The sequence below is a fragment of the Cyrtonyx montezumae genome, unplaced genomic scaffold (genome assembly GCF_038088225.1).
Source record: "Cyrtonyx montezumae isolate F1298 unplaced genomic scaffold, pur_monq_1.0 scaffold_36, whole genome shotgun sequence".
Taxonomy (NCBI): domain Eukaryota; kingdom Metazoa; phylum Chordata; class Aves; order Galliformes; family Odontophoridae; genus Cyrtonyx; species Cyrtonyx montezumae.
Window position 1 is genome coordinate 7996314 of NW_027072041.1, and position 12972 is coordinate 8009285.

General features: G+C 38.4%; 1 protein-coding gene across 1 annotated transcript in view; it reads right to left on the reverse strand.

Annotated features, from left to right (window-relative positions):
- Positions 1-12972, reverse strand: part of RASEF (RAS and EF-hand domain containing) — a 35403-nt gene that overhangs the window by 2814 nt on the left and 19617 nt on the right. The window contains exons 9-15 of the mRNA XM_065745646.1: positions 12295-12386; positions 8411-8645; positions 7545-7682; positions 7158-7305; positions 6153-6234; positions 4199-4313; positions 3167-3286 (exon numbers count right to left, since the gene is read on the reverse strand). Of these exons, the coding sequence (XP_065601718.1) occupies positions 3167-3286; positions 4199-4313; positions 6153-6234; positions 7158-7305; positions 7545-7682; positions 8411-8645; positions 12295-12386 (930 nt within the window). The remainder of the gene's footprint in view (positions 1-3166; positions 3287-4198; positions 4314-6152; positions 6235-7157; positions 7306-7544; positions 7683-8410; positions 8646-12294; positions 12387-12972) is intronic.

The window sequence follows — 12972 nt, forward strand, 5'->3', positions numbered from 1 at the left end:
CTCAATAATGAAAGGAGTGATTACACTTGGATTTAAATGAAAGGGATTTCCACTGGTATTCCTCATTCTCCAATACATTCAGTACAGGAAAAACATATTTTAAACATCATTTTTACTGTAACAGCAGTATTTAGTTATATTAGTAAGTATTTTGTAAATTATTTTATATTTAGTACATTCAGAATTAACAAACTGAGTTAAAAGCATGTAATAGGCTTAATGTCTGAACTCCATTTTTTTGACCACGAGACTCCAAAACAGGAAGAGTTGCTAGGATAGGTTACTGAATTCAGCCTGTTAGCTACTCATAATCTACATCATTCCAGTATTCCAGCTCAACCTGCAGCTTCAGCAGAAACATAATTCCATAATTACCTGCCATTCTACTTGCCCTACTACAATAAATCACAAAAGTACTCCCTAGATTTTTTTTTCCCAGAATTTGTGGTGTGTACATCTCTTATCCAAAATAAAAGTATGCAAAAATATTGTCCATGCTGTTTATCACAGAGCATTTCTCTTTTTCTTTCCATAGACATGGCAGAAATGCAAAATAGTCTCTCAAAGGTGAAAATAATCCACTTAAAAGGTAAAACAACGTTGGTAAAACACCAAAACAATGGTGTTTCTTAATGCGCTAACAGTAAAAGGAAAACCAAAGTTAACACTGGTCCATTACTTGACAAGGATGGTCACCTCACAAACAGGGACATATATAAAGCAGATATTTAATGTCTTTGCCTCTGTCTTCAACATCAACAATGGGCACTCGGACCCCTGTAGTCCTGAGGTGGAGGACCACAGCAATGATGAATTCAGCCTCTAACTTGTGCAAGACTTGCAGCTTCAGCCAGATGCATATAAGTCTACAGAGCCCAACAGAATTCATCCCAGAATACTCAGAGAGCTGTCTGATGTCATTTCAAGACCTCCACCGATTATTTTTCAGTGGTCTTTGGAGTACAGAGAGGTGCCAGTCAACTGAAAGTTAGTAGACATTCTTCCAGTTTTCAAGAACAGCAAGAAAGAAAGAAGACTCAGATAATATACTGTAGGCCTGCCAGTCTCACTTCAGACATTAGTAAAATGATAGAGATTATTCTGTTTCCTGTTACTGACAAGCAATTGAAAGGCAAGACAGTCATTAGTCATAGTCAACATGGTGAAATTCCTTTCCAGCAAGCTTACTTTTTATGACACAACTACCAACAAAGGAAAGACAGTTGATTTTTTGGTTTCCAGAAAGATTCCAATACCATTTCTCACAATATCAAAATGTCCAGCATACAGATAGAGAAAAACATGTCACCCTGGATATATGTACAGACTAGGGGACATGAGGTAGGAGAGCAGTCCCATGGAAGGAGACCTGGGGGTTTTGTCTGACAGCAAGTTGAACATAGTCAGCATAAGAAACAACAATACCCTGTGGTGCACCAGCCCCAGCACTGCCAGCAGGAGAGGGGAGGGGCTGTCAACTCTGCTCTTTGTTGTGAGGCCTCACTTCCAGCACTGGGTACCAGGTTTGGTGCCATTATATTAATAAAGTTATAAAATTGTTAGAGAGCATCCAAAGAAGAGCAAGACAGTGAAGAGCCTGGAGAAGAAGAACTATTTGGAGTGGCAGAGGTCCCTGAGTTTGTTTAGCCTAGAAAGGAGAATGCTGACAGGAAGCCTCATGGCAGCCCACAGTTCCACACAGGGAGCAGAGGGTGCTGTAGTAGGCGTGGCTGGGACACCGGGATGAGACGCGATAGGCCCTCCCTTGCTCTGTGAGCGATGTATGATGCATGCTCTAGGGGGTGTAGACGATGATAGATATATGTATATAAGGAGCTGCCGTGCCTTATTAAATGCCATTTTGCTATTTTCTACATAACCATATTGGTGTCTGTGATGGCAGTGACCCTAGCACGGGAGATCGCTAGCCCCGACGGTCTGACCTTCCAGAACGGTGACAACAAATGGTGCCCCGTGTGAGGCAGGATCGGACCGTCACCCCTTGCCTTCTGGCAGCTTGCAGTGCGGAGCTGGCACTGTGCCGGGGCCCGTAGTCAGTGGAGAGGCAGCAGAGTGAAGGCTACACTGAAGTCTGGGTCAACTTTGATCTTCCCCCAACTTTGTCCTCTGCATGTGAAGCTAGAACAGAATAAATATCACACCAATGTTTTGTTATTAACCACTGCTGGCACAGCATAAAGACTATCTCCAAATTACTCCAAGCAAACCAGTAGGTTGAGGGCAGCTGACCTAAACAAAGTAGAAGGATATGTAATACCATGCCATATGTCATATGCAGCAATAAAATCAGGAAAAAAGGGGAAAGGGGAGAGAGGCTGGAATGAATATCTTGTTAGAAAAAAATCTGTCCTCCCAAACAATTACTATGGATATTGAGGCCCTGCTTCCCAAGACACAACCAAAAACTGATTACTAATGGAAAATATAGATCAAATGTTCACTCTCTCTCTCTGCTTCTGCATGGTTTTTGAATGTGTTTTGTTTGTTGTTGTTGTTTTTTTTTTATTTTCCCTTTAGTTAAATTATCCTTATTTCAAAATATAAGCCTTTTTTTTTTTTCATCATATTTTCATCTTCCCATTTCTTTTGAGAGTAGTTGTGGTGAGTTCAGCTGTCCATCTGGGTGAAACCATAACAACTGGAAAAGACTCCCCATTACAGTGTTCAGAGTTCTAGAAGAATTTTGGATGATTTTATGTGGAGACAGGAGTTGGACTTGATAATCATTGTTTGTCCTTCAAACTCAATAAATGTCAATATGATGTTTGTCCTTCAAACTTCATATATAGTTCTAAGACAGAACAAGATTCTCATCCATCTACTAATGTAGGTGGCACTACAATTGGCAAAATTGTATTACCAGTTTCTTACTAGAGGATGAAAAACTTTGTCTCCTAGTCCATTCGCCTTCCAAACATGAAGACTAAGAAGAATATCCCAGAAAATAGAACAGTTCAGCTCAGCTGCACTGGGACAAAATTTAGCTCAGCAAGCACCATCAAAATAAAAAATCTTTAATGAAAATTGTGAATCCTAATAACTAGATCTGAATAAGTAAATTACTTTTATTTACAAATTACTCATGGAGTTTTCATATTAAGTTATTTAAACCATTTTATACTGAAAGGATAATCATAGATCTTACCATAGCCAGCTTTTCTCCATAACTTACAGGTACACATTTTTGTCCTTGTTCTGTGAATACCTGGCGAAGATCTGCTTTATTTCCTACCATCATAATTGGAATATTCTCATGAGTTGCATCCTGCAAAGAATTTTTTTTTCTTATTGCTAGAATTCTCAGAATAAAAAAAGTTAACTAGCATCATGTTATAATGACTTCATTCCCACAAAAATTCTTACACACTACTAGAAAGCACATAATTTAACTGTTATATAACTGTTCAGAGATGGTACATGCTCCAAGAAGCCATTTTAAATATCAGCCTGCAGAGAAGTGCATCCATACTCATAAACCCTGTTACACAACCACAAATTGTATGTTTTAGTGGAAATAGTTAATATATCTAAATGTTTTATGACAAAAGTATTGTGGGAAGAGTGGTCAACTGCTATATTATTATTAAAAACAAACAAAACAAAAACAACAAAAACAAACGAACAAAAAAAAAAAACCCACACTGCCTTAGAAAGAGGAATTTTGCTCAAATTTTCCCTCCAATTAAACAACTGTGTTACAATAGAAAAACTATTTTCATCAAATTCAAATTTGCATTAAAATAAACAAGTGGTAGCAGATAGAAATACTGAAAATTTCAGTTGAAGAATAGCTACTTTACAGAATTTATTTAAAATGCAGAAGCAAGGAATAGTCAAGTCATCCAGAGGAAGATATTTGAAGTGGGTTCTCATGTTTCTTCCAAAAGGAAGTGAATGGGAACAGTGATAATCTTTCATATATAAAATGCATTCATTTTAGCACTAAGGATCAGAATATACTTTAATACCAACAGAACATTCAGCTTGTATTTCCACAAGAGACTACAGTTTGGCTAATTCCTGAATTACTAAAGTTTTACCTATTAAACAAAACAATCTAAAAGGCCTCTGGAATTCTAAAGCAAAGATTAACCTTCCCACACTTACTTTCCTCAGATAGTTGGACATCAGAGCAACGAAACATAGCTTTAAAGATGCAGGTATTTAAGGTACTTACACCAATCATATCCACCCATTCTCGTACATTAAGAAAGCTTTTTTCACATGTTATGTCATATAAGAGTAAGACACCATCTGCTCTTCTGAAGTACGATTTAGCAATACTTCGGAATCTTTTAGGAAAAAATAAAAAAAAAAGACTTGTGTAAGGCTGGGGAGTTACACTGCATAGTGGATTACCCTGCTACATTTGAAAAATAACTTCTAGGAATTAACATAGCACAGTCTACTTAGCAACTGTCTAACAACTAGGTAATTACATTACATATTAAAATATTGTTCAAAAAATAATGTGAGAGAATGACTGTGTCTCCAACTTCCTATGTCACATACTTGTAGGCAAAAGTAAATACATACAGCACAGTACAGAGCTTTGACACTGAACAGATAAAACTGACTCAGACCTGTCCTGTTCAGTATATTTATTGATCATCTGGATGAGGGTGTTGAGTGCACCTTCAGTAAGTTTGCAGATGACACCTAGTTGGCAGGAAGTATTGATCAGCCTGGGGGTAGCAAAGCCCTACAGAGGGATCTGATCAGGCTGGATTGCTGGGGTGAGGGCAAGGGGATGAAGTTCAACAAGATCAAGTGCCAGGTCATCCATTTTGGCCACAACAACCCCAAGCAACACTACAGACTTGTAGCAGAGTGGCTGGAAGACTGCATAGAGGAAACTGACCTGGGATTGTCTGTCAGCTATCAGCTGAACATGAAACAGCAGTGTGCCCAGGTAGCCAATAAGGCCAATGGCATCCTGGCTTGTATCAGAAATAGTGCTGTCGGCAGGAGCAGAGAAGTGATCATCTCTCTGAACACAGCACTGGAGAGGTTGCATTTCAAGTACTGTGTTCAGTTTCAGACCCCTCGCTACAGGAAAGACATTGAGGCCCTGGAGTGTGTCCAAGCGGCCTCAATGAGGGGTCTGTAGCATGGACTTTACAAGGAGTGGCTGAGGGAGCTAGGATTATTTAGTCTGGAGGAGGCTAAGGGGTGACCTTATTGCTCTTGACAACTACCTGAAGGGAGGCTGTAGTGAGCTGGGAGTCAGCCTCTTCTCCCATGTAACTAGCAATAGGACTAGAAGGGATGGCCTTAAGTTACACCAGAGTACTTCTCTGAGACAGTGGTCAGGCACTGCAACAGGCAGCTCAGGGAGGTGGAGGAGTCAGTGACCCAGGAAGTGTTCAGGAAACATTTAGATGTTGTACTGGGGGACATGGTTAGAGGGAAATATTGGTGATAGGTGGATGATTGGAGTAGATGATCATAGAGTTCTTTTCGAAACTTGGTGATTCGATGATTCTATGACTTGCAATATTTCAGATTAAACTCCTGATGAGCCCTACAAGATGTCAGTAAAGTAATGGCTCTGCAATTAAGTGACGTAGGATGTTGTGAAAATTCTACATAGAAAACTGAACATTAGTGGCATACTCAGTAATCTGTACAATTCTCCCATATGTTTTCTGAGTCTCTGGGAAAAGAAAGATTTTTCATGTACTAAATTCAGTGAATTAGAATCAGGAACTTCAAGGAGAATATCAGTAAAGATTATCTCAAATACAATACTGTCAGAAATACAGATTTGTAAGAACAAAGACAGTAATAGGAAAAAACGGAAGAAACATTTTACACCTACTCCATATTTTTGTATTGCAGGAGAGGGATGTATGAATTTAATTAATGCTGTGTTGAACCTCATTTAGCTCCCTCTGAGGAGAGGAAAAATTATCTCAGGCATCACGAAAGCTAACAAATAAATACAACACCTGTCTCTAATTCTCAGCTGTGCACAGTTACATCTTCCTACAGACATCTACATTTGATTATAATGACTTATTTATAATCAGTGCATGCAGTGTTTTTTTGGTTTTTTTTTTCACCTAGAGGAAAAAATCCAAGTTTAATTTAGAAAAGATCAAAACATTAAGTTGTAAGTAATCACTAACCTCTCCTGCCCAGCTGTGTCCCACAGTTGTAGTACTGTAGGTTCTCCATCAACAATTAACCTTTTCATTTGAAAATCAACACCTGAAAAGAATAATTTTATGTAGTCTAATAAAAAACATTATCAATCTTAAAAAAATCACAGAAAGTTAAACATTATGCTGCATGTAAGAGGATATAGAAGTTATTTCAAACTACACTGCTTGTACTAGATAGAGAGATTCACTCAGATAACTCTGAACTTCAATAATTCCCTGAATATGGAAACACATATTTAATTTGTCTTTAGAAAAACATTTAAAGGAATATTTGAACCTGGCATTTTCCCAGGAGCATTGATACAAATTATGAACAACAAACAAGATCCACTGTGCTTCATTTTGCAAAACACTTCTATAGGTGAAAATGTTTTATAAGACAGACTTTATTTTTCAAATCCCAACTAAGGAAAAAATAAATTATAATTAAAATATAACAAAAGTCCTAAATTAAAGCCAACAAAACAAATACATAACTATGACTTGACTGGAAAGCAAAAATTCAGTCTTTGGAAATGGTAAGTCAAGTTTGTTATCTGGCAGCTAGAGCAATATACACAATAAGCCAGCCAGAAATCCCTCCGGTTCCACCAACACTTTGTAGAAATTGAGATAAAGAACAGTACAAGAGACATCAAAGGATATCATGAAAGACTAAAGAATGAGACCAGATCTGTGAAAAAAGCACAGACATACATTCCAAGTTCATTAAATTGAAACTCCCTTTACTGGCACTCTGATTTGTTCAGCAGCAGCCTTTAAGCTTTACAAAGAGTAACCAAATCAGAGTACTGTCCCATTATGCACTCCAAATATCAGTTAAGCAGTTCTAAGATTAAATGCTCAATTAGAGCTCACCACCTAAAAACTGCAGGACAACCTAGCAATTATAGGAGGTAATCTTTTTATCCACTACCTTTACGTAACAACAGTAATATTCACTTCAGTATTTAAGAAGAACAACTGTACCGAGGGTTGCACTGGTATTGCCTCTAAATTCATTCTTGCAAAGTCTCATAAGGAAACTAGATTTTCCCACTGCTGCATCTCCAGCAAGAATGATCTTGTAAGCCTTCTCTGAACTCTGGTATTTTGGAGTACATTCTGTTGCATCTGACTGAAAAGAAAAAATGGAACAAAACAAAGAAAAAACAAGGAAATTGCCTGATTCATCTCATATAGAACTAATTAAAATACAGTTCTTTATAGCTTTTATTTTATTTTATTTTATTTTATTTTATTTTATTTTATTTTATTTTATTTTATTTTATTTTATTTTATTTTATTTTATTTTATTTTATTTTATTTTATTTTATTTTATTTTATTTTATTTTTTCCTCCTAGAGAGAAGCTTACCTGAGGAGTCAGAGCAGATATGTATTTCCTTGTTGAAGCAACTGAGCTGCTTCGACTTACTGGTCTTGAGGGCTTCCAGTCTAATATTGTACTGCTGTTATCAGGACTGTATGCTTCTTCATCCCTGATCTCTGGAACCTGAAAGTATAAGTCAACATGTTAGGTTTAGTGCAAAAATATGCTTTCTGCTTGCAATGATACAGCTACAACTGATTGAAGCCCTTGTTTTTAATAGTTTTGATTAAATAAAGAACCTAACTCAACTTTGCAGTTCAGCTGAAACTTTGATTTTTCTCTTCTTCCTTGTGAGAATATAAACAGCTGTCTTCAGTCACATACTCTCCAAACCAAATAAATACTAATAGCCACTTCTACAGCAAGTTCATGCATTTCAGAGTTCTCCTATGTTTTCCTTTTTGCACCCCGAAAACACTAGCAAACTCTGAAGAATAGGAACTTCTTGGTTCTATGAAGCTTCTTTGGCCTTCAGTGACTGACAGAGTGATGGCATAGGTGGACAAAGGAAGGGGAACTGATGTAGACCACCTGAACTTGTGAAAGGCCTTTGACATGGTCCCACATCATGTCCTTATTTCTAAATTGGAGTGGTATGGACAATCTTCAAAAATACTAATATTCTTAAAAAATGAAATATTGCTTCAAAAGTCTACCAAAATAAATCCAAACAGACATTTTTCTTTAAAGGAGTAACAATTAAAAGAATGTTACACAAGTCAACCTCTAATTTTACTTAAATATATATGACCCACATTCTCAGTTCTATATGGCCAATGGTCAAAGATCTATCTCCTTCTTGCCTCCAGCCTAAGGTGTTTCCCAGAGAGGCAGTTAAGTCTCATACTTACATCTGTATCAGAAGCATCACCACCATAGTTTTCTTGCATACACTGTGGTCTTTGAAATATTCTTTGATGCCTGTATTCCACCTCTGAATCATATTCATTTGAATCTCTCAGGGTGGACAAACCACTGTCAAAACAGCTCTCAGGTAAGCTGTCAACTTCACAGTTTATTCTTTGCATGGGGTCACAAAGGGCTAAGGAATCATAATCTTCATCCACACAAGAAGAATGAGATGACCTAAAAAGCAAGTGTTGAGAAAGAAAAACAACAGAACAAATAGATTTTATTTCACAACTGGTTTTTTTTTCAACAAAATCTACTCCATTCTGGAATGTTCAATATCTATAAATGGTAACCATAACATTTAAAATATATGGTACTACCTTATTTTGTTTTTGTTTTTGTTTTTAATCATAGTCCTTGGATGCTCATATTGCAAACTTAATACATAAATCTCAGTAAGAATGTTTTTTTATTTATACTCTAAAAAGAATCAGTTCTGCTCTGTTCTATGGGAACAGACAGAAGCACTTCCCTGCTACAACAGAAAGTATCAACAACTGTCTATAAGGATTGCTGCCAAAGAGGCTGGGAGCTTCCAGTACATACCACAGAAGAGCCAACATATACAGTTGTTAGGGACTTTATTGTACCATCCAATAACATGCAGAAGTCTCTAATTTTCATCTTTGCAGGCTAATGAATAATGATAGGAACAAGCACAGTCTTTGTTGTGGAATATCACAGTATTCATGCTCTTTCTATTCACATATCTGCTAGCCTATAGCAAATCAGTGAAATACAAATGAAGGTGCACACTATTACATAGTCAAGCTTGCTAGGCATTCACTGAAATAAAAGCCTTAATTAGTGAATTTTCAGCCTCCCTGAAGCAGGGATTCCATACTAGGTATTCATATGCACTTCAAGCAAGACAGATCTAGATACAGTGTACCTACAGCTAAAGAAGAAAAAACATACTTTCTAATGAAAATTGCTTAGAACATGATTAAATACAGATCAGTATTTGAAAACTATAATCTGCTATCAGGAGTCCCAACTATTGAAAGTTAGCAGATTTTGAGACATTCGTATCTCTTTTTTGTCTTCTGATACTGATAAACAATTTCTAACAACATGCCTAACCCTGTCTATTAAGTTTAATTCCTACCACATAAACTGTCTTCTAAACTAGCTTGGAAGGACAGCACTAAACCAAGTGAGAGATCTTAGGAAGGGATGAGGATGGGGAAGAAGGGGTTCTAGAGAGGTTTTCTAGAGAGCAGCAGCAGCTGGCCCAGGAGCTCTCTGGTAGATGGTGACTCTTCAACACCAAGATGGAAATCAAGAGCTTCTGCTGCACCACCAATGGATATAGTGATGTCTTTGGATGAGCATGATGCTATAGCGCTTGCCTAGGCCTGGTGGAGATGGCCACTGGTACATCCTCTGCAGGTAGGTCCACCTCCATGGGCTCTACATTGCTCTCCAGTGGGTCTACTTGCACTGGCTTGGTCTCACTACTGCTCTCTAGAAGCTGAAGTTCCCACAATGGGAGGAAAGGATCGATCTAAGGAACTCCTGGTCTCAAGTCTGTACTTTCCAGCCACAAGTTGGTCAGCAAGTGGTGTTCTGTCATCAAGGTCCATATACTTAAAGCAGCTTGCAGGGAGGTGGCTTGTTAAATCATAAGGCCATGGCAGGGTGACTCTAAGAATGTCCCATGATAACCAAAATACTGGGCAAGGGGAGGCTATGGCCTGAGAGTTGCCCTACTTGTCATCAGTGGGATTCTGCAGGGCTCCATTTTAAGGCCATTGCTCTTTAATGATTTCACTGTTGATTTCAATAAAGGTCTGTAAGTTGTGTTAAGTAAATTTGTGGATGATGCTAAGCTGGGAAGAGTGCGCACTCCCTTGACAATAGAAAGGCTGTGCACCAAAATCTGGACAAATTTGAGGGTGGTCCCCATCTGCATGAAGAAGAGCAATTGCTGGGTTCTGTACCTGGGATGGGGCAGCCCTGGCTTTATGTGGGGAAGCCCCACAAAAAGGGATTTGTGTGTTCTGATTGGTGGTAACTTGAATGTGAGCTGGCAGCGTGCCCTGGCAGCCAGAAAGGCCACCCGTACTCTGGGGTGCATAAGGCCCAGCATACCAGGTGAGGGAAGTGGTTGTCCCACTCTGCTCTGTGTTGTGCGACCTCACCACCAGCACTGGGTGCAGTTTTGGGTGCCACTACATAACAACATAAAGCTGTTAGAGCATCTGAAAAAGGGCTGGGAAGGGTCTGAGGGCATGATGTGTGAGGAGCCGTGTACTCTGGTTCTTCAAGAAGGGTGGAAAATTCCTATTCCATACTGGTTCATTTATATTAGCATCATATAATTTGGACTAGATGATCCCCAGAGGTCCCTTCCAACCCCCACAATTCTGTGGTTCTGTGATTCTGAGCGGCTGAGGTCACTGGGTCTGTCCATCCCAGAGCAGAGGAGCTGAGGGGAGGCCTGATGGCGGCTGCAGCTCTCGCAGGGAGCGGAGGGCAGCGCTGAGCTCTGCTGTGTGACAGCGACAGGGCCCGAGGGAACGGCATGGAGCTGTGTCAGGGGAGGGGCAGCTGGGGGTTAGGGCTGGGTCTGCATCGGAGGGAGTCGAGCATGGAATGGGCTGCCCCGGGCAGTGGGTGGAGACTCAGGCTGCAGCAGGTAGAAGACTGCTTGTGTTTGGGTGGTCCTCTGTGGAGTCAGGGGTTGGACTTGACAATCTTTGTGGGTCCCTTCCAACTTGGGATATTCTGTGATTCCATATTCTAAACATCCAGAGAGATTCTAGTTAATTTTTCCCTAACTTCAGAAAATTATTCAATCTAATATGCAACTTAGATATGATTGCCCTTCTCAGTATTTCTCAACAGAGCAAAATAGGTTTTATCTGCATTCAGCAGAAGGAATTAATTTGTGATGAGTAAAATGTTATAGCCTGCAAACACATAAGAGATAGCAGAATAGCATTACTGAACAAATGTGGATATTACTAGTGCAAAGCAGAAGCCAACTTAATCCCTACTAAAGATTTTCATCTCACAGGAAAGCCATAAAACACAGGCTACTGTCAACTCCAATCCTGTAGGGTTTGAAGTAACACAAAAAGAACAATAAGATAAAATAATTTATCAATTGAATAAGGACACAAATTTTTAATGGCACTTCCAGTAATTAAAGAAATAAAAATGAAATATAAAGTTTCACAAAATAGCATGATATAGAGCGCTCAAAGTTGAATCCAGAGGTTTGTGATGTCAATGACAGCCCCTGCAATGGTCTGAACATGAACTCATCAATGACTTCAGTTTGGTAGGTGTGAAACCAAAGAAGCTTTGACTAATAACGATATTTGCTTTTAGATAAGTTCTTGTTTCTGTGGCTTTTACTCTATTAATATCCAAGTGCATTCACTACAACTGCATGTCAGTGGGAGGTGAGGTTGTTTATTCTAAAAAATTAGGCCAATATGCCTCTGTAATAATTATTATATGGGAAAAACAGACACTCAAGATAGAAATATGACCAAAATTGTTTTATTTCCTAAATACTGAGGAACATAGGTAAGAGTGGTAGGAGGGGAGATTTAGAATTAAACTAAAAACAGAGATGTTGTCTGAATTATCTGTTAATTCACCATTACCAATGAATAAAATTTTCCTGAACTTCCTGATGTCATTGAAGACATTGCTGTTGAGTTCACCATAATGTGGATCTCATGCTATGGTCACATATTTCTTCCAAAATACGAAAAATTATTTTTTCTTTTATTCAACAATATTTGATTTTTTAAGACATTTGTGATGACCTGGTCTTTTAAACTTAGTAGAAGCAAATCTGGCTTACCTGTCATAACGTGGGTTTAGAGGAGACTGTCCCCCACTACACTTGGGACTGCTTCTAGAAATAGTACTTCCTGGTGAGGTATTTGCCAACCGCTGTGATAGGAAAATAATAAATGCATAATAACTTTGACGAACACAAACATCATATTCATCATGATTAAAGCGTATATCAACAAAATGACTGCTGTGCATTTTCATGTGTATCCAACCACTTATTCTTTAAATAGGATTAGATGTCTAAAGACCACTATATACAACATTTAGGTTCCATTTTTGCCTTCATGCTGGACCTGCTAGCCACATTCAATTATAAGAAAATGAAATTTCCAAAAGGATTATTACACTGATTATGTATTTCCTACTAGAGTGAAAACAGAAATGCCACTAGCTGGGATAGATAGAATTTACTTTCCTTGTGTATGTTTTGGGGCATGTCAGAAGAAAGTTCTGTTTTCAGTCTTCCTGTCCAGTACTGCGACTGTGGGACCATTATTCTGTCTAAATTATTTTTAAACCATTATCTACACTTCCAGTGATGCAAGAGTTTTCCCAATTAATAGTTTTATAGTTTAGAAGGCTTCCTAATACCAGAAAACTTCCAAAAAAGGTGCAAAAAAATCCCAAAGAGCCCAAAAGATCTGAGTGAGGTTCCTACTATCAACAGTATCTCTTAGTTGTT